At 42.2% G+C, this 20,719-nt stretch overlaps 1 protein-coding gene across 1 annotated transcript in view; it reads left to right on the forward strand.

Moving 5' to 3' along the window:
• Nucleotides 1–20,719, forward strand: part of LOC310635580 (dedicator of cytokinesis protein 7-like) — a gene marked incomplete at its 5' end in the record, with an annotated part of 198,900 nt that overhangs the window by 26,834 nt on the left and 151,347 nt on the right. Inside the window, 5 exons of the mRNA XM_083354666.1 lie at nt 2,384–2,452; nt 15,642–15,771; nt 17,216–17,428; nt 18,809–18,894; nt 20,056–20,122. Coding sequence (XP_083210792.1) covers nt 2,384–2,452; nt 15,642–15,771; nt 17,216–17,428; nt 18,809–18,894; nt 20,056–20,122 — 565 coding nt within the window. The remainder of the gene's footprint in view (nt 1–2,383; nt 2,453–15,641; nt 15,772–17,215; nt 17,429–18,808; nt 18,895–20,055; nt 20,123–20,719) is intronic.

Raw genomic sequence — 20,719 nt, forward strand, 5'->3', positions numbered from 1 at the left:
GATGTCATTTATTTACTTTAATAATATACATAGTAAAAGGTAAATGTTCCCCCGCACATGCGTGCTAGTCGTTTCCAACTCTAGGGGCCAGTGCTCATCTCCATTTCAAAGCCGAAGAGCCAGCGCTTCTCCGAGGATGTCTCCGTGGTCATGTAGCCGGCATGACTAGATGCCGAAGGCGCACGGAACGCTGTTACCTTCCCACCGTAGTGGTCCCTATTTTTCTACTTGCATTTTTACATGCTTTCGAACTGCTAGGTTGGCAGAAGCTGGGACGAGTAACAGGCGCTCATTCTGTTACGCGGCACTCGGGATTTGACCCGCCAAACTGCCGATCTTCTGATTGACAAGCTCAGCGTCCTAATCCACTGAGCCGCCGCATCCCTTATAATAATATACATATATCACCCCAATTAACACACTCTGGGTAGTGCCCAATACAAAACAGAGCCATAACTAACTCAAGAGCTCACAGTCAAGTATCAAATCTAATAAGAACAATCCAGTGCTCTTTGCAGTAGCCAGTTTGTCTGTTGTAGTCCAATCCATTTCATGTTCTGCAAAAAAAATTAGGGCAATGTGTTTTCATGGTTTTCAGAAGAAAGATAGAATATATCTTATATTCTAATATATCTTATATTAGTACTGGTCATTAATTGGTTCCAGGAGGCCCAATGAGTACCAAACAAATTTTTCCCATAAAGAACAATGTAAATAAATTTAATACATTCCCAAACCAAAGGCAGTGCACAGTGTTGTATATCATTATTTTACATGAGAGATAAACTTAAAATTTAATAAATACTTCGATTAAGTAAAATAAAAACTTCACTTTACCTGTACTAATGAGGAAAAAAGTGCAAAACTACACAAAATGACTTCAGAAGCTAAAGTAAGCTTCTAATGTGTGACCCTTTGTTTCGGCTGGAAAGGGTAGCAAGTCATGAGGCAACCAATACCAGCAAGTTCTAGCTTTTGTGCGTCGAATACCAAACAATGAGTACAGGGACAAAATTTTCTTGTCAGAATGCATTGAGTACCAAATTCAATGAGTTTCAAAGCAGTCAAGTACCAAGGTATGATCGTAAGCAGTAATGCTAATAAATAATATGAAGTTGGCAAGAAGCATGACCAGAAGAAGATAACAGATTTTTTTATATGTAGAGAGAAACTTGATTTTAATTGGTCTTTGAAATAAGCTTGTGAAAGTTCAGAATTGTATTAATGTTAGGGCTGCCTACGCTCAATCCCTAGGAAAGAAAAACCCTTGACTCCATAGGTTTAGAGAAAAGGTAGTTTTACTAGGAGTGAACTGAATACAGCAATAGTCAGGCAAGCTGTGAAAGTTGTTAGGCAATTCCAATTGCACTGTGACTAGGTTAATTATTTTAACGTTGGGGAATGGCCCAGCATATTTAGGGCCCAGTTTCTTTAATTGTTGGGTGGACTGTAAGTATTTTGTGGAAAGGTAAACTCTTTAAAAAAAAAATCAGTTTTGCACTTTTTTTGCCGGTTTGTTTCTAATGTGCATTTTCCAGTGCCTCATGGGCTACTGGACAAATCTTTTGGAGTTGCACTATCCACTCCTCCAAGGAGGGTATTTGAATTTTTTCTTGAAGCAGCTCTGTCATAGCTACAAAGTCCTAACCAGAGGCCACCTTAAATGGGGTAAACCCAGTGTTACAGTGCACAGAATTATTGTATGCCACCTCTGCAAATGGTAGAAGGTCAGCCCAGTTGTCATGCTGGTAATTAATGTAGCACCTGAGGTACTGTTTGTCCCAGGACCGAATTAGCTCTCTTACATTCCTTGTTAGTTTGATGGAGGAGCTGGGGTTTGCTTCAGTTTGTTTCTTCATGCAAATTTTGCTTCAGATCTTTCCTTTCCCATGGAAAAAAAGCCCTTGATTCCATAGGTTTAGAGAAAAGATACTTTTACTAGGAATTAACTGAATACAGTAATGGTCAGGCAAGATCTGAAGCAAAATTCACAAGAAGAAACAAATTAAAGCAAATCCCAGAGGCCCCCTTGCCCCTTGCCCCCCAGTAGCCAAGCAATCAGATTTCAAACATTGGCCAACAACATGTTTTGGGAAAGTCTCTGGCCAGGTGCACCATTCTTCCTTTATGCATTCTGAAGCCAGGACTGTTGCCTTGAAAATGTTAAACAACCCAAGCTGGCCTGCCTGAGACCAGGCCTCCTCATCACTTCTCAGAAATTTTATTTCCACCTCCTGCATTCTTCCCCTCCGAAAGACTCAGTGCTCCCCCCTACAGTTTCCATGGTAGTTGGCAGCAAGCTTGAAAGAAAGCAAAGATGCAGGCTGACATTAAGCCAGCTTGTTATTTTTACAAAGTATTTTTACACATTTTTCTTCTTTAGGAAACAAGATGCCCGGGTAAGAGATGCTGTTCAAGTCTACATGGAAGATTGGGTCATTGTTCAGAGGAAGTAAGTTTAGTAACATTTGTTTATCATTTACAGTTTCTCCATTGTTGCAGGCTTTTTAAGAAACATTAAGTAGTTTTCTTGTAGGTCAAGCATGTCAAACTCGTGACGTCATGAGTGGGGGGCGGCAACCTTACCCTGTATGGCTTCGGCAGGTGTCTGGCAGGGGAAGGGAAGCAACAGGCCCTGCCCAACCTCTCCCATGGAGTGCCCTGCTCCTGCCACTCCTCCCACCCCCCACGGCACCTTTTTTCCAGCTCCGAGGCATCACTTCCTTCACCACTGTGTGGGAATGAAAAAGTTCAATCAAGCAATTCCAACTTTGCGAGATCTTTTTTTCCCCTGCGAGAAGTTAAAATTGATTTTTTTTTTGCACACGGCGGTGGAGGCCTAGGACTGGGGCAATGGCGCACATGCCCACAGAGAGGGCTCTGCATGCCACCTGTGGCACGCGTGCCATAGGTTCGCCACCATGGTTCTATGTGATATAAGTATATTTCATTTTCCTGCAACCCATGTCTTCCCTTATTAAATAGGTGACTCCAGTAAACCTTTTTTATACATATTTTTATTAATTTTTATAATCACAAGTGCTTAATATTTTATCAGCAACATATTGTCTGGGTTCCAACATTTAACTTACTAATACATATTAAGTTCCTTTCTCTCTACCTCGTTTTTCTAGCCAATGATAAAAGGTTTCCCATGTTCTAAAATAAACTGAATCTTCTTTCTCTTTCATTTTCAATGTCAATCTATCCATTTCTGTATACACTAAGATTTTTTTTAATTAACATTTCCTCCATTGGTAAATCTTGATTTTTCTAATGTTGAGTGAATACAATTCTTGCTGCAGTTAATATATGTAAAATTAAATATATACACTCTTTCTCATAATTTCCTACAATTATGCCTAACAAAAATAATTTTGGCTTAAAATCTATATTTTTTTATATTTTTTTATATAATATTTTATTAGTTTTCCGGGAGTGAGACCCTCCTCTTGAGGTGTGGTCCTCGGGTTCAGTTGGGCTTGTTGCTTACATACCTGGCGCCCAGCTGTGTGGCAACAGCCCTGCCCGAGCTGCTCGACACCCTCTCAGGGCTGGCGGTGGAGTTCCCCAGGCTCATAGTCCTGGGTGACTTCAACCTGCCATCACTGGGAGGGTCGTCGGAGTTAGCTCGGGAGTTCATGGCTTCCATGACAGCCATGGGCCTGACCCAGGTTATTGAGGGCCCGACTCATGAGGGGGGTCACACTCTTGACCTGGTGTTTCTGTCTGGACAGTGGTTGGATGATCTGGGAGGGGGTTCTCCGTCCATCACCCCTCTGTCATGGTCAGACCACTACCTCCTGAGGCTAGTTTTCCGTCATGCCATCCCCCGCCGCTGGGCGGCGGAGCCGACCAGGTGGTTCCGCCCCAGGCGCCTAATGGACCCAGATCGGTTCCAGAGGGCGCTTGGGCCTATACCTATCACCCTTACCCACAGCCCAGTCGATGCCCTGGTGGAGGCCTGGGAAACGGCACCCACCAGGGCACTCGACTGCGTTGTACCCATGCGACCTCTGACCCGACGCAGATCCCGTTGGGCCCCATGGTTCTCTGTGGAGCTCCGGGAGATGAAGCGGCGAAGACGAGGTCTAGAGAGCGGTTGGAGATCCAGCCGATCCGAATCCGACCGATTGCAGTTAAGAACCTTTATAAGGTCTTATCTTGCGGCGATAAGGACGGCGAGGTCTAACTACTTTGCCGCCCTTATCGCGTCCGCAGATAATCGCCCGGCCGCCCTGTTTAGGGTGACTCGCTCCCTCCTTAACCAGGAGGTGAGAGAGGATCCCTTGCAGGGACGAGCCGAGGAGTTTAGTCATCATCTGGCGGACAAAATCGCTCGGATCCGGACCGGCTTGGACTCTGACTGGGCAGAGTCTAATGTGGAGGAATCAGGCGGTCTTGAGCACGTTATCTGGAATGAGTTCGACCCTGTTTCCCCTGATGATGTGGACAGGATCATGGGGAGACTGAGCACCACCACCTGTTTGTTGGATCCGTGCCCCTCCTGGCTAGCTTATGCGGCTCGGGAGGGAACACGAGGCTGGTTCCATGCAGTAATAACTGCTTCCTTGAAGGAGGGTGTCTTTCCTGCCGCCTTGAAGGAGGCAGTGGTGAGACCCCTTCTCAAGAAGCCTGCTTTGGACCCGGCTGTTTTAAACAACTACCGTCCAGTCTCCAACCTTCGCTTTCTGGCGAAGGTTGTTGAGAGTGTGGTGGCGCATCAGCTCCCTCTGTTCCTGGAGGAAACTGATTATCTGGACCCGTACCAATCGGGCTTCAGGCCCGGACACAGCACGGAGACGGCATTGGTCGCGCTGGTGAATGATCTCTGGAGGGCTAGGGACAGGGGTTGCTCCTCTGTCCTGGTCCTATTAGATCTCTCAGCGGCGTTCGATACCATCGACCATGGTATCTTACTGCGGCGTCTCAGGGGGCTGGGAGTGGGAGGCACCGTTTTACGGTGGTTCTCCTCCTACCTCCAGGGCCGCTCGCAGTCGGTGTTGACAGGAGGGCAGAGATCCGCCCCGAGGTCTCTCATTTGTGGAGTCCCTCAGGGGTCGGTTCTCTCGCCTCTCCTGTTCAACATCTATATGAAGCCGCTGGGCGAGATCATTCGTGGTTTTGGGGTGGGGTATCATCAGTACGCTGATGATACCCAACTTTTTCTTTCCACCCCGAACCAACCCAGTGATGCCCTCTCCGTGATGTCCCGATGCCTGGAGGCGGTTCAGGTCTGGATGGGGAGAAACAGGCTTCGTCTCAATCCCGCCAAGACTGAGTGGCTGTGCATATCGGCATCTCGGGTTAACCAAGTTATTCCATCCTTAATGATGGGGGGTGAGGTGTTACCCCCCGTCGATAGGGCTCGCAACTTGGGCGTCCTCCTGGATTCACGGCTCAATTTTGAAGACCATATAGGAGCCGTGACCAGGGGGGCTTTTGCCCAGGTTCGCCTGGTGCGCCAGTTGCGTCCCTATCTGGACCGAGACGCCCTACGCACAGTTACTCATGCGCTTGTGACCTCCCGTTTGGACTACTGTAACGCTCTCTACATGGGGCTGCCCTTGAAGACCACTCGGAGGCTTCAACTGGTGCAGAATGCGGCCGCGCGAGTTGTAATGGGGGTTTCCCGATACTCCCATGTAACACCTCTACTCCGTGAGCTGCATTGGCTTCCGGTTGCCCTCCGGGTGAAATTCAAGGTGCTGGTTATCACCTATAAAGCCCTACATGGCCTGGGTCCGGGATATCTGAGGGAACACCTGCTGCCGGCATCAAATGCCCTTCGCCCAGTGCGCTCCCACAGGGAGGGTCTGCTCAGGGTCCCGCCGGTAAGAGACTGCCGGCGGGTGACACCCAGGGATAGGGCCTTCTCGGTGGGAGCGCCTGCCCTCTGGAACCAGCTGCCGGTGGAGCTGAGAACTGCCCCCGACCTTCGATCATTCCGCCGGGGCCTGAAGACCTGGCTCTTCGAGCTCTCGGGCCCAGACTGAGGAGGAATTTTTAATTTGGGGTTCTCTTTAACTGACTACAGGGTTAATTTAATATTTTTTAATTTGGTTTTTAATTTTTGTATTCTGGATTTTTAATTCCCTGTAAACCGCCCTGAGTCCTCAGGGAATAGGGCGGTATATAAATATAACTAAATAAATAAATAAATAAATTTACAATAATATCTTTAAAAAGCAACGTGGTATCCGAGTTACAATAGTTCCATTTCAAACAAATACATATTATTACAAATCTCCACATTATTATAACCAATACTTCCTCTCTTTTTTCTTTGATATATACTATCTCTTATCTAGATTAACATATTTCTTATTGCTATCCATCAATCATTTAATAGTTTATTTTATTTTTTGAATATATATCCATCAACCTTTTAGTATATTTCATATTTTAACATTCCATCTTTAAAACATCAAACACCTTATCTATTTTTTCTAGCTTTAATTTTACATTAATATTAAAATTAAAACGTTTAAGATTTCTCAATTTCATATTACTAAATAACCTCTTTTTCCTTTATAAAATTCTCTTCAATACTAAGTAATGTAGTCCAGTTCTCATTATCTCATTTCCATATCTATATCAATTACCGTATATACTTGAGTATAAGCCGACTCGAATATAAGCCGAGACCCCTAATTTTACCCCCCAAAAATGGGAAAAGTTAGTGACTCGAGTATAAGCCGAGGCTGGGAAATGCAGCCGCTCACCTTATGCTCCTCTCCAGAGATCTTCCCTCAGCAGCGGCCGGCAAAGTAGCTCGCACGCGAAACAAGCCCGGCAGAGGAGCCGGAGCGGCGAGCAGAGGCGCCCGGCCCAGATCCTGCAAGGCCCGGCCGAGACACGCCCCCAGCAGCGGAGCTGCTCCGGCTCCTCTGCCGGGCTTGTTTTGCATGTGAGCTACTTTGCCTGACGCTGAGAAGACCCGCTTGGGCACTCGGGTTGGTGTCAGTCTCCGCAGGCCCTTCTCGTTTCCAGGAACGTCAAGCGCGCTTGGCTCCCCACCCCCACGGCAGGGCAGGGCAGGGCAGAGACTTGCTCGCCCGTCTGACGGCCCTGAAGAGAAACGAAGGGCTTGCAAACACCCCGCGAGAAGCTGGGCGAAGCGCGCGGCTGGGCGAGTGTGTGCCTGCGCGCGTATTTACGAAAGAAACGCTCTGAGAGTTCTTTCTCCGCCTCCTTGGGGGGAACTCTAGCGACTGCTGTAGCCGCGCTTCTCTTCTCGGCTCCGAAAATAGGGATTTCTACTCTCTCTCTCTCTCTCTCTCCCCTCCCCACCCCGCATTCTCCTGCCTCTTCGATTGCGACAATAAAAGGGCGAAGGGTGCGCTGGTTTCTTCCTCCTTCCTCCCCCCCTCCCCTCCCCTCCCCGATTGTCAGGTGAGGCAGCTGGAGGTCTGGCCGGGAGTACCATCCTGTCTATTTTAATATTATCTATTTCAGGCCTCTTAAAAATGTTCATATTTCTTCAATCTTATTCTTGCTTTCTTCCTTTGCCATGTCAATTTACGCTTCTTTGCCTCAGGGTCATCAAAGCCACCTTGTATTACTGTATCATATTGAAGTGGACCCCCAGTCTCCACCTTTGAAGATTTAAAGAATCTGCCAACAACACCAAATCTTATTATTTTCACCTCTTGATACAATTGTCCTGGTCCAAATAAACTTCCTTCCATATTTTCTCCATCACCATCTTCAAAAACCTGTATTTGTTGACTATTTAATTCTTCTACCAATGTATTTAATTGTTCAATTTCTTCTGTTGAATTCTGTCTCAGTAAAATATTAGAATATTAAAGAGATGGGCATACCAGACCATCTTATTTGTCTCTTGAGAAACCTATATGCGGGCCAAGAAGCAACAGTGAGAACTGGACATGGAACCACTGATTGGTTCAAAATTGGGAAAGGAGTCTGGCAAGGCTGTATACTGTCGCCTTGCCTATTTAACTTATATGCAGAGCACATCATGAGAAAGGCAGGGCTAGATGAATCAAAAGTTGGAATTAAGATTGCCGGAAGAAACATCAACAACCTAAGATATGCAGATGATACCACTCTAACGGCAGAAAGTTGCGAGTGAAGAAGGAGAGTGCAAAACTTGGGTTGAAACTAAACATTAAGAAAACCAAGATCATGGCATCCAGCCCTCTCAATTCCTGGCAAATAGATGGGGAAGAAATGGAGGTAGTGACAGATTTTATTTTCCTGGGCTCCAAGATCATGTCAAATCTAGACAGCACACTAAAAAGCAGAGACATCACCCTGTCAACAAAAGTGCGTATAGTCAAGGCGATGGTCTTCCCAGTTGCAATGTATGGCATTGAAAGCTGGACCATAAGAAAGGCTGAGCGCCAAAGAATTGAAGCCTTTGAACTATGGTGCTGGAGAAGACTCCTGCGAGTCCCTCGGATTGCAAGGCGATCAAACCGGTCAGTCCTAGAGGAGATCAACCCTGGCTGCTCTTTAGAAGGCCAGATCCTGAAGCTAAAACTCAAATACTTTGGCTACCTAATGAGAAGGAAGGATTCACTGGGGAAGAGCCTAATGCTGGGAAAGATTGAGGGCAATAGAAGAAGGGGACAACAGAGAATGAGGTGGCTGGATGGAGTAACTGAAGCAGTAGGTGTGAGCTTAAACGGACTCCAGAAGATGGTAGAGGACAGGAAGGCTTGGAGGAACATTGTCCATAGGGTCGTGATGGGTCGGACACGACTTCGCAACTAACAACAACAGCAACAAAATATTAGTTGTAGTCACAGTTTGAATTTGAATTTGTTTCATTGAGATGCTTTCTAGTTCTTTCCCAAAAGCTCTTATTTCATCGCCAGCTGTAGAAAGGAGCTGATAGGTTTGGTAAGATATTTCTCACAGAGCATGAATTTGTTTTCGAAACTCTTCCATTGTAAGCTTTCACATCTGATGTTCAAGGTTACTCTTTATCTTGTTTGCTTAAATATTTTCTTGGTTTATTTTAAAGAGAAAGTCAGAATTGCAATTTCAAATTTAGCCACTGAGTGTGCCCCAAGTACTTTAAAAGTTCTTTTCTTTTGTTATTTCTTTCTTAAACATTCTTTTGTTTCCAAAAAACACCCCTGAATTTGTTCGCCGCCTTCCAAAGGGAGGGTTAAAAAAACCCCTCCCTCTCCACAAGGGGGAAAATACTTAGCAGCTTAATTAGGTGAAAAAAAAGATGAATAAGGTACAAGAGAGGAATCTTACCCTCGTCTCTTCCACGCTGCTTTAATGTTGCCTGATGGTGATTTGACTTCAGCTGTCTGCAGCCTAGGAACTGGCCATATTCCTATGTTCAGTCTTTCGTCCGCCGGTACAAAGGGAATGCAGGCACTAACGGGGGGGTTGCTGCCCCCCCTGCATTTCTGCAAAAGCCCCTTCTGTCTGGACACCCCTCCAGGGCAACTCTTCGGTCCTTTTCGGACCCCCCAGCGATGTGAATCTGGACGTGGAAGATGGGAGCTGTCCTCCAGGCGTCCATTTACGACTGTTGGCAAACCTGAAGCCTCTTAAAATCTGTATGTTTTTAATCATTTCTCTAACCATGTATGTATTCTTAACTAGAATCTTTTATCTTTTTCATAAGCTTAGGGCTTGTCTCAAGGGGCTCTTCTAGTATAAAAACCAAATCATCTTCAAATGCTTGTAATTTGTATTTTTCATCTTTTATTTCCAATCCTTAATTTCTGTATCTTGCCTAATATTTCTATTTAGTACCTCCAATGTTAATATAAATAACAATGGGGATAGTGGACACCCTTGTTTGTGCCTTTTTTAATATTGAAATTTTCTGTAAAATCTCCATTTATGATTACTTTGGCTGTTTGTCTGTAATAAATTGTTTTAATTATATTTATGCAGTTTTTTCCAAAATCCATTTCATCTAGTTGTTGAAATATAAATTGCCAGTTTACATTGTCAAAAGCCTTCTGTGCATCTAGAAATATTTACACCATCTGTTTCCCTGGGTGAAGTTCATAGTATTCCAAAATGTCTAGGATCATTCTTAAGTTATTTTTTATTTGTCTTTTAGGTAAGAATCCATTTTGATCTGTATGTATAAATTCAGTCAAAAATTTCTTTAGTCTTTCTGCTATTATTGAGGCAAAATTTTTGTAGTCCACGTTTAATAGAGATATTGGTCTATAATTCTTTATTTGCGTCAGGTCTCAGTCTTCTTTGGATATGAAAGTGATATTAGCTTCTGTCCATGTATTTGGTATTTTAGCCTCTAAAAGTGCTTCATTGCATAGTTCTTTCATTATTGGACTTAAAGTGTCTTGTAGACATTTATATAACTGCTGGTAATCCGTCTGGGCCTGGAGTTTTATCATTTTTTTGTCTTTTTATAGCCTCTGTCATCTCCATCATTGATATTTTTCAGTTCAGATGTTTTGTATATTCTCTGGGATTTTTGGTAAATCTGCATTTTTAATATAGTGCTTTATTTTTTCTTGAGAAGTTTCCTCTGTATCATATACAGTATATGATACAGGTATAGTATAGGGGGGACCTTGCTCAATAGTAGTAACTGTGAAAGGGATCTCAGAGTCCTAGTGGACAATCACTTCAATATGAGCCAGCAGGGTGCTGCAGCTGCCAAAAAAGCCAACACAGTGCTAGGCTGCATTAACAGAGGGATAGAATCAAGATCACATGAAGTATTAATACCACTTTACAATGCCTTGGTAAGGCCACACCTGGAATACTGCATCCAGATTTGATCACCATGATGTAAAAAAGATGTTGAGACTCCAGAAAGAGTACAGAGAAGAGCAACAAAGATGATTGGGAGACTGGAGGCTAAAACATATAGGGAACGGTTGCTGGAATTGGGTATGTCTAGTTTAACGAAGAGAAGGGTGAGGGGTGACATGATAGCAGTGTTCCAATATCTCAGGGGCTGCCACAAAGAGGAGGGAGTCAAGCTATTCTCCAAAGCAGCTGAAAGTAGGACAAGAAGCAACAGATGGAAACTAGTCAAGGAGAGAAGCAACCTAGAACTAAGGAGAAACTTCCTGACAGAACAATTAATCAGTGGAACAACCTGCCTCCAGAAGTTGTGAATGCTCCAACATTGGAAGTTTTTAAGAAGAGACTGGCCAGCCATTTGTCTGAAATGGTATAGGGTTTCCTGCCTGAGCAGGGGGTTGGACTAGATCTCAGGTCTGCAACCCGCGGCTCCCAGTTCTCTGCCATGCACAGTCCCCCCCAAAAAATGTGGGACTAAAAAAGTTCAACCAATCAATTCAAATATGCAGGATAGGTGCATATCTCGCCTTGGTTCCACTCTTCAGTCAAACCCCGTTCTGCGCATGCTCGCATGTACGCACATGCGCACACATTTTTTGCGGCTCCCAGTTTTTCCTTTTGTGAGGGAACCGGTTCCGAGTGGCTCTTTCACTGTTTCAGGTTGCTGACCCCTGGACTAGATAACCTCCAAGGTCCCTTTCAACTTCTTCTTCTTCTTCTTCTTCTTCTTCTTCTTCTTCTTCTTCTTCTTCTTCTTCTTCTTCTTCTTCTTCTTCTTCTTCTTCTTCATTATTATTATTATTCTCAAAGAAGTCTAATTATTTTTTCAATTATATCATTTTGAAAATGTAGATCTCCTTTTGAGTCTTGCAATTTATTTATCACTTTTTTCTCTTTCTTTTTTCAGTTTGTATGCTAGCCACCTCCCTGGTTTATTAGCATTTTCAAAAAAGTTCTGTTTGGCCCTTTTGATATGTTGCGCCATTTTTTTGGCCTCTACTAGATTTATTTTGTGTTTTATTAATTCCATTGGTTTTTTTAAGTGTTTTCTTTTGTGGATCTATTTGTAATTCTAATTCTAATTTCATAGGTTCTTCCTGTAGCTTTAACTGTTGTTTTTTTTCTTTATTCTTTTTTGCCATTTGGTTATAGCCAATACTCTGAAGTATGCTTTAGCCGTATCCCACACATTTTGAAGGGATGTCTCTTCTTTTTTATTTATTTTGGGGAAAAAATCCATTTTTTTTTGCTATTTGTATAAACTCTTTCTCTTTTAATAAAGATTTATTCATAGACCATCTTAATTTTTTTCTTGGTTCATCTCCAAATCATCTTTATTTGGGTTGTGATCTGCTCATGTATTAGATTCTATCTCAATCTCTTGTATAATCATGCTGAATTCAAGAGATATCCATATCATATCAATTCTGGACCATGATTTGTGTCTGTTTGAATAGAAAGCATATTGTGATTTTTGGGGGGTTCTTTTCTCTCCATATGTCCTGGATACAAATTTCTTCTGCCATTTTTAAAAAAGTTTTAGGAAGTATATTTTTCCCTTTTTTCCCTATTTTACCACTTTTATAGTTCAGTATTTCATCTACTATTGCATTAAAATCTCCCATTAAACAAATGTTTTGGTATTCTAATTCCACGATTTTTTAATGAATTTTTGCTAGAACTCTTCTTACTTGTTATTAGGTGCATATATTGCTACTATCAGTATCTGCTTTTGGTTTATCATTATTTCCACCATCAATATTTTTCCCTCTTTATCTGCATAGATTTGTTAGGAATTCATTATTTCTTTAATATATACAGATATTCCTCTTTTCTTTTGTTGAGCTAATGCAAAATGAAGTTTCCCCATTTTCAGTTGCTCCAATAATTTATAGTGTTGTCTCTTAATATGTGTTTCTTAGAGACAAATTATGTCCATTTTTAATCTTTGTAGTCATGTAATTTCCCCCCCCCCTTTTTTTATAGGGGAGTTCAGTCCATTTACATTCATTGAAAGAATCCCATTTTCCTTCTCCATCTCCTTCAATTATATATAGGTCTTAACCTAGTTGTTCTTATCTGTCTCTGTTCTCTTGCGCTCACCACTTCTTCTGTCTTTATATTTTCAGTTTCTTCTTTTTCCCTTGGCTTAGCTGCTCCTTCTATTGCCATTTCTTCCTGTCTCTTTATTCCTCTCTCTGGACAGGGTTCTGCACCTTCCCCTTCCATAAACACTTTATGGTTATGGTAAAACTCCATTTCCTTAAGTGGTGTGTCCAATCTGTATCTTTTCCCATCCCAGTTGATTAGGATCCCTTCTGGAATCAGCCATCTGAAATTCACTCTTTTTCCAGTTAATTTTCTAGTCAGGAATTGGTATTCTCTTCGTACATCTCTTATTCTCCTGGGAATCTGCTTCAGGACTACAGTCTCTTTTTCTTTGTATCGCAGAGGGTCATCTCTCACTCTTCTCAAAATCTCATCCCTTATCGATCTTTTGACAAATCTAACATGTACTTCTCTCGGGACTTTATTTCTTCTTGAGTAGCTTGAGTTGACTTGAAATATTTGATCTAATTCTCCTTCCATTTCTTGTTTCCTGATTTCCAGCACTTCAGCCAATAGCTCCGTTATCAAATCCGCAAGATCCTCTTCTTTATCTATTATGTTTTGGAATCTTAGGAAATAAGATGGCTTGGTTCTCATCTTTCAGTTCTGCCAACTTTTGGTTGGTCTCTAGTGACATCTTCTACTTTTTGAATTCTTTGTTCATTTTTTGTGACAATCTGTTTAAAGTTTTCTAATTGGGAATCTAAGTTGTTGATTTCAGAATGTTTTGAATAAGATACTGGACCATTGTATTAGCCATATAGATAGCATGAGAAGATATTATGGAATTCTGCCCTGGTCTGCTGCGGTTCCTGCTGCCACCTGGATCTGAGACCGGGGGATGCTTCCGTGGCCCTCCAGCGGCCTGATACAGGTGCTGGACACCTTCTCCAGGCCACTGCTGCCTGGATCTGAGGCAGGGGAATACTTCCACAGCCATCCAGAGGCCTGATGTGGGTGCCGGAGGCCTTCTCCAGGACACTGTTGGCTGGATCTGAGGCTGGGGGACGCTTGAGAAGTACTGAATAGGATATTACATCACATATTTACTCTTACTAAATATTTCTGAAAAGACATCTGGGGAAATGGGCCAGGCATTTTTTATATGTGTATAGTGTGTTTACAGTTCATAGCCTTGAGGCTACCATAATAGTGTTTGTCCAGACATAGCAAGCATATGATTGCAAAAGATATGCTCCCCATTTTAAATTCCCTATCTTTGGCTGGCAGAAAATGCTTCAAATATTCTTTAAAGCAGTGGTGGCGAAACTTTTAGAGACTGAGTACCCGAACTGCAACCCAAAACCCACTTATTTTTTTGCTGGGTGCCAGGTGGGTGTGGCCCACTGGGTGGGTGTGGCTGAGGTGGTCATGGAAGATTGGGTGGGTGTGGCCAAGGTGGATGTGGTCACCTCAATGTTGCTCGTAGGGAGGGACACCTGTGGGGGATGGGCAGGGTTGGGGGAGCTCCAGGAGGTCTGTGGCAGGTGGGGCGGTAGGCAGGAGACTCATCCTGTGGGGTGAGGCGAGGCAGGGTGGGGGTGCCATTGCCATGGGGCAAGGCAAGGGCTGGGGCAGTTGTTGCCTGACACCATCATCCCTGCACACAGAGGCCAGCAAGCGCATGGGGGCCAACGGTGTCCGTCAGTAGCCACAGCCTGCTGGCCCCTCGACAGGCGCACTCTGGGTCTCCACAGCCCGTCGCCAGCAGTTCAAAGAAGCCGCCTCCAAGATGGATGGTCGGCCAACAGCTGAGGAGGTGATGCAGTGGGTCGTGCCTGGGAAAAGGAGAGCATGCAAGGCCAGGAGGGACAGGATGCAGGGGAGGGAAACCAGCCGTGCCAGCATGCATTTAGCCACATGGGATCTCGGCAAATTAGCAGGCGGCTGGTTGAAGAGGGACAGTTGCCACCTCTGGGGCATGGTGCGGGTGCCCACAGAGAGGGCTCTGAGTGCCACCTCTGGCATCTGTGCCATAGGTTCGTCACCACTGCTTTAAAGTATCTGTTTACTGGTTATGAACAAAACACTCTCAGAGCAGTTTCTACAGAAATGTAGGGCAACAATCAAAACCCTCTGAATTCTGTACTTGATCAGTGTAGAACCTGTGCCAGGTTCACACTTCCCCTTCCCCCCCTTTTTTTTTTGGAAATCTCAAAAATATTATCTTCCTCCATTCAGATCAAATGTACATCACCGCCCAACCTCTGCAGTTCCTGGCAACTAACCCTGATTTCCAGAGACATATTATGGCATAGAAGGCAGAATTTGACTTAGAAAGCTACATGATATCTTGAGTGTAATTTAATAAAGATGATAATGAAGGAGTGGTAGAAAAAAAGAGAAGTTTGTTTGGGTTCCACCAATGCCCACTGTATCTATGTTCCCCAAGAAAATGTGGTCATAGAAAGAAAGTTTCCCCTTCTCTGCTTTTGAAGGAAATTTATCCAGAGTCTTTTGGAGTAGGGTGGCTGTAATAAATCTAAATAGTAATAATAATAATACCTGTATGAGAAATGTAGAAAAACCCAGTTTAATTCTGAGAGTGATTGAATGCCAGTGTTAAAAATAATTTCATTTCAGAGAAAGCAGAATTCTTAAGAAATTGTACAGTTCACTCAAATATTCATAGAAAGATAAATTAATCTAGGATGCATTTGATGAGATTGCCTTTCAATCTTTTTCTGCATTCATGCTATCAATAGTTTTCCAACAAAAGTAATATTATTTTTCTGCCTTTATTTATTTAGGTACCAGAAACTGAGTACAATGTATAATGCCATGATTGCTGAGAGGCAAAGGGAAAGACAGAAAGGATTATCTAAGCAAGTCTTTGAATTAGATGAAGTAGTTGAAGAGAGGATCAGTCAAGGGGGTACGGTAAGTCAAGTGAGAATGTAATAATTTATATTAAGCAACTTGTTTGTCAACCTTCAGTTTTCTTTATGTAATGTGGGTGAGAGGATGATGTCCATCTGCCATAAGAACAGATGGCCATCTAGAATCTGTTCTAGAATCTTTAGTGAGTGATATCTTGATTCACAGAAAAATTCCACAAGCACTCTTTGGTTTATGTCCTTGACAGGAAAGTTGTGACCCCAGCTATATCAATGTTTGTAATCTGACTGACCTTTCTGAACATATGGATTTGAAATTCAGGTTCCTATAAATCAGGCTATTGCATCTGTAAACATATCATCTAGGATTAAGCTGTAGAAAGGGTTAAAGTACATGCAGTGTGGCAAATTTTCAGAACACAGCTGATTTGTTTTTATGCCAAAAGCATATGCAGAAATCTCACAAACCCCAAACCTTATCTAAAACCAGTTCTAGAATGTGAGGCCATATTCAGAAGTGCACAGTGTACTATAGTTCTCAACTTACAGACATAATTGAGCCCAAAATTTCTATTGCTAAGCAAGAGTTAAGTGAGTTTTGCTCCATTTTACAACGTTTCTTGCCATATTTGTTAAATTAACAACTTGCAACATATTTGTAGTTGTTAAATTAGTAACACGGTTGTTAAATGACTTCCCCATTGACTTTGCTTGTCAGAAGGTTGTAAAAGGTGATCATGTGACATCAAGACACTGTAACTGTCATAAATACATGCCCAGTTGATCATGTGACTATGGGGATGCTGCAATGATCATAAGTGTGAAAAATGTTCATAAGTCACTTTTCCAGTACCATTGTAACTTTGAATGGTCACTTAATGAATGTTTGTAAGTCAAGGACTACCTGTACTATCATTTCCCTAAATGGCTTTGCCAGCTTTCTTAAATTTCAGGGAGTTCAAAAAACAAGTTGGGAAATTAACCCAGATAATATGCAGTATACAGCTATCTTGACCGAATTTTTCTATTATTTACTTTTGGCATGGAAAGAGGCTTTTTAAAAAGCCATATTTTTTTAGCTCACAAGGGTAGTATTTGATATTTGCAAAATCTAAGATGCAAAATTAGGGGAAATAATTGCTGGATTGCATAAAAGATGGAGAGTAAAGAAGAGACCTTGTCTTCTACCTATCCTCAGTCTTGTAGTATGAATTCTTGTCTCACTTCATGTATACTGGTCGTCTGCTCTAACATTGGAAAAGAAGGCTAAGTCACTTATAAGCAATGCTATCTTGGCTAGGATGTCTGCATACAAAAAGGCAACACTTGACATATATTCTGAGCAGCAAACTCTGGATTGGTGCTCATTTGCAAGGTACTTCTCTAAATTTGCTGTCAGAAGTAGCACTACTACTCTTCATTCTCTATAGGGCTGTACATAGACATTCCCCCTTGCCTTAAAAACAAATGCTCCATCTATGTTTCAGGATGACACAAAGCACTGCTCTGGTTCCTTGGAAGATATGCCCAGAGGCAGTTGGATATCCAGTATCTTTGACCTGAAGAATTCTGCAGCTGACTTTTTATTGCGTTCACTCTTGGTGCGTACTGCCATTGAAGAGACTGACCGCACTAATGAGGAGCTGCGCAAGAAGAACCGACATCAGGAGATCTTGGCCCTTTACTCAGCCCCTGATGAAGTGAGTAGCGATATTGTGATTCCCTTTAGCCTTCTAGGAACCTGATAGGATCCAACAGATGGGAGCCACATGGGCCTACAAATGCACGTGTTTGCACAAAAGGAGCAGGCAGCAGGTTGTGTAGATTATTTTTCCATGCTGTGGTCTTTGCTGAGTTTTGACAAAGATTTAAGGGATTCTATTTCCATTGATTCTGATAACAAAGGAACACAATCCTCACTAAGTCTTGGTGGGCAGCACTAGTGGTGGTAACTGGCTTTGTATGACCTTATATTTTCTCTTTATGAAACCTTGGATTGGTCAATTTTTGCATCCCAAGGTCATGATTGCTTATTTTTAGTTGCTTGTTTGTTCTTATAACCCCCTGAAGTAACAATTAACCAACCAACTAATCTTTATTTAGTCATAACCAGCAGATAAAACAAAAAACTCACAATTAATTAAAATAAAAAGAGAAAAATACAACATTTTAAAATATTTAAGAAAAATTAGAGGATATACTACAGCATACTGTAAAAACTATAGAGCACTACTTAGCTATGGTCAACCAAGTGAGATCAGATTGATCAAATAGTAATAATTTATGATAGAAGGAGTCAGAATGACCAGGATGCTTAATGAAAAATGAAGACAATAATTCCAGGTGAGGGGACAATAAAAAAATAACATGATCCATTGTTTCAATTATTTCTCCATCACATGGACAGTCTTTGTTCAAAGGAATATTTTGGTATCTTTCTTCAGTAACAGCTGTTGGGAGGGCATTAAATCTAGCCAAGGATAGGTCCCTTCTAAATTTCAGAATTGTTAGGTAGTTTCGATATCTGATTGGTGGGAGAAAATATGCAGAATGCCTCAAAAATAGGCTTCTTGGTAGAACTGATGAATTTGCAGTTCTAAGTTGACAGCCCATTGTTTCAGATCAGCTAGTGCACGTTCATAGCCCACCAGTGTGAGAGCTGCTCATGTAAAGCTATAAAGTGGCAATTTAATATGTAATGCCTGGTACCAGAAAGACAGAAAGCTATTAGTCACAATTAAAGGGGTCAAACCAACTGGTGGGGGGAGCACTTAAGCCAGCAAGAGAAGATATAACTCCAGGCAGAAGTTTAGATAATTAAGTGGGCCACAATGAAGCACCACATTTGGAAAGCAGCAAGGTACTTGAACAGTAAATCTCATAAACATGGATTGAACTCTTTTAAGGGAAATAAATGACCTAAGCAAATAAAGGAGAAGAATTATTGGAATGTTGTACAGATAAATGCAAAGACGGATGCAGAATAATAACACAGTATTTTATGAGCTTTCAAAGCCTTCATCTCTCTTAGCCTCTGGCTCACAATTGGGTCAATGACATATGTTACTTTGACTTCCCAGGAGGAGGCAATAGAACGGTGCAGCATCCCAGAAATTCCAAAAGAGCACTTTGGGCAGAGGTTCTTAGTGAAATGCTTGTCTCTGAAGTAAGTAAGTCACAATTTCTGGCAACATAGAGCTGCCAAATGTCAGGTAGAGAAAAATGATTGAATGCAGACTAAAATGGTCTTTTAAGCTTAATGGTTAGTGCAAAAAAGGGGACCAAAAGATGCCATCCAAGGTACAGCTTCACGTTTATTGGTTTTGCTGGAGGATGCACATGTGTGTGCATTTGCTGCCATAATGTGAAGGAGCTACATTATCACTCAATTCTGTTTACACAGCAGACTTCTGTGATACACTGCAAACAGGTAGATGGGAGAGTTACTTGAGAAGTCACTTTGGTTTTGGATTCATATTCATGAGCAGTGGAAGCTGCATGCTCCTGGCAGCCCAGCCTGCCAAACGGATGCCCAGAAATGCATTTCGTAATGCCCACATATTTAGAATAGACACAGAAAGAGACTTCTTGGCATGACCAGTCAGTAGACATTTGCCTCTAATGGATTTTGATTGATAGAAAAAATATGGGGAAATGCAAGATGTTACCTCCCTCCATTACTACACTTCTTAAGTTTGAACAGTCATTAACTTCTGAATGTTGTATGGGACTTCCTACAACTTGTTTATCTACAGATTTCCATTGTGGAATGACTGCAAAAGCCTCCCTTTTTGGTAGAAATAGAATTTTGCTTAAAACCATCTATGCTTGTTTAACAGTAAATTTCACTGAAATCTGTTCAAGTATTTGATAAGGAAATAGTAGAAGAATGTTTTATGTAAAATTATTGCTAGTTATGATTCATACTCTTGAGGACCTCAGCTGTGTCATTACAGAGAGGAGAGATGGGAAAGGGTCCATCTTACTTTGACGCATCAAAGTCCACCATAATGATGAAGCAAAATAGTGTGAAAATGCTTTGTAGGGAGATTTATCTTGGGATTTCTGAGGGGCACCAGTACTTAAGATCAGAAAAGTTCATTTATCCAATGGCAGTTGAGCATCTTGTTTCATTTAGATGAGTTATTAGAAGAAACAAGTCTTATTTTGCTTATATTAGAAATCATGGATGGAGGAGTGGCAGTGATGGTTCATGATTCCTTTTTGATGTAGAGCTCCAGATTCCTAAGCATTGTATTTGCTAGAGCAGGACAAGGTATTCGACTTTTTGCAATGTATTTCTTTCATATTCCTTTCCATGGATTAGATTTGAAATAGAAGTTGAACCTATCTTTGGATCACTGGCACTCTACGATGTGAAAGAGAAGAAAAAGGTACTTCTTGTTTCTAATTTTTCTTGGGTAATGACAAGAAGTAATTGGCAATGCCGGTCTCTGTTCAACTAGAACCAACTTCGGACAAAGATAACCAGCCAGATAGGCACAGCAGAATGCCCTTGGCAGATTTTATATTCTGTTCCTTCTGATAACCTAGTTTGATAGATATGGAGAGCATTAACTGGATTGCTCTGAAGAATTACATGCAAGATCTAATTAGCACTTTCTTAAGACTACATGAAGTAGGTTCATTTCTTCCACTGAATGTGTAGCTATTTATATTTCCTCTCTTCTCAAGAAGAAGCAAAAACATTCAGAGGGAGTTTGTCTCTAGGTTCAAGCAGCAAATTCCTTAATGATCCTTTCTTCAATTACAAATTTCAAAGAATGAAGGATGGATCATCTGAGCTAAGCAGATGATGCATAGGAAATGGCAACAGAGAACCTTTCTTCCTTGTACATCAGGGGTGTCAAACTCCCGGCCGGCCCACCCCATTGCCGGCAATGGCAAAACTGTCCCGATACGTTGTGTGATGTCACGTGACGCGAGTTTGACATGTCTGTTGTAGATTGTACCTTATTTGATCCCCTTTC

The sequence above is a fragment of the Vipera ursinii genome (assembly GCF_947247035.1).
Source record: "Vipera ursinii genome assembly, chromosome: 2".
NCBI lineage: Eukaryota > Metazoa > Chordata > Lepidosauria > Squamata > Viperidae > Vipera > Vipera ursinii.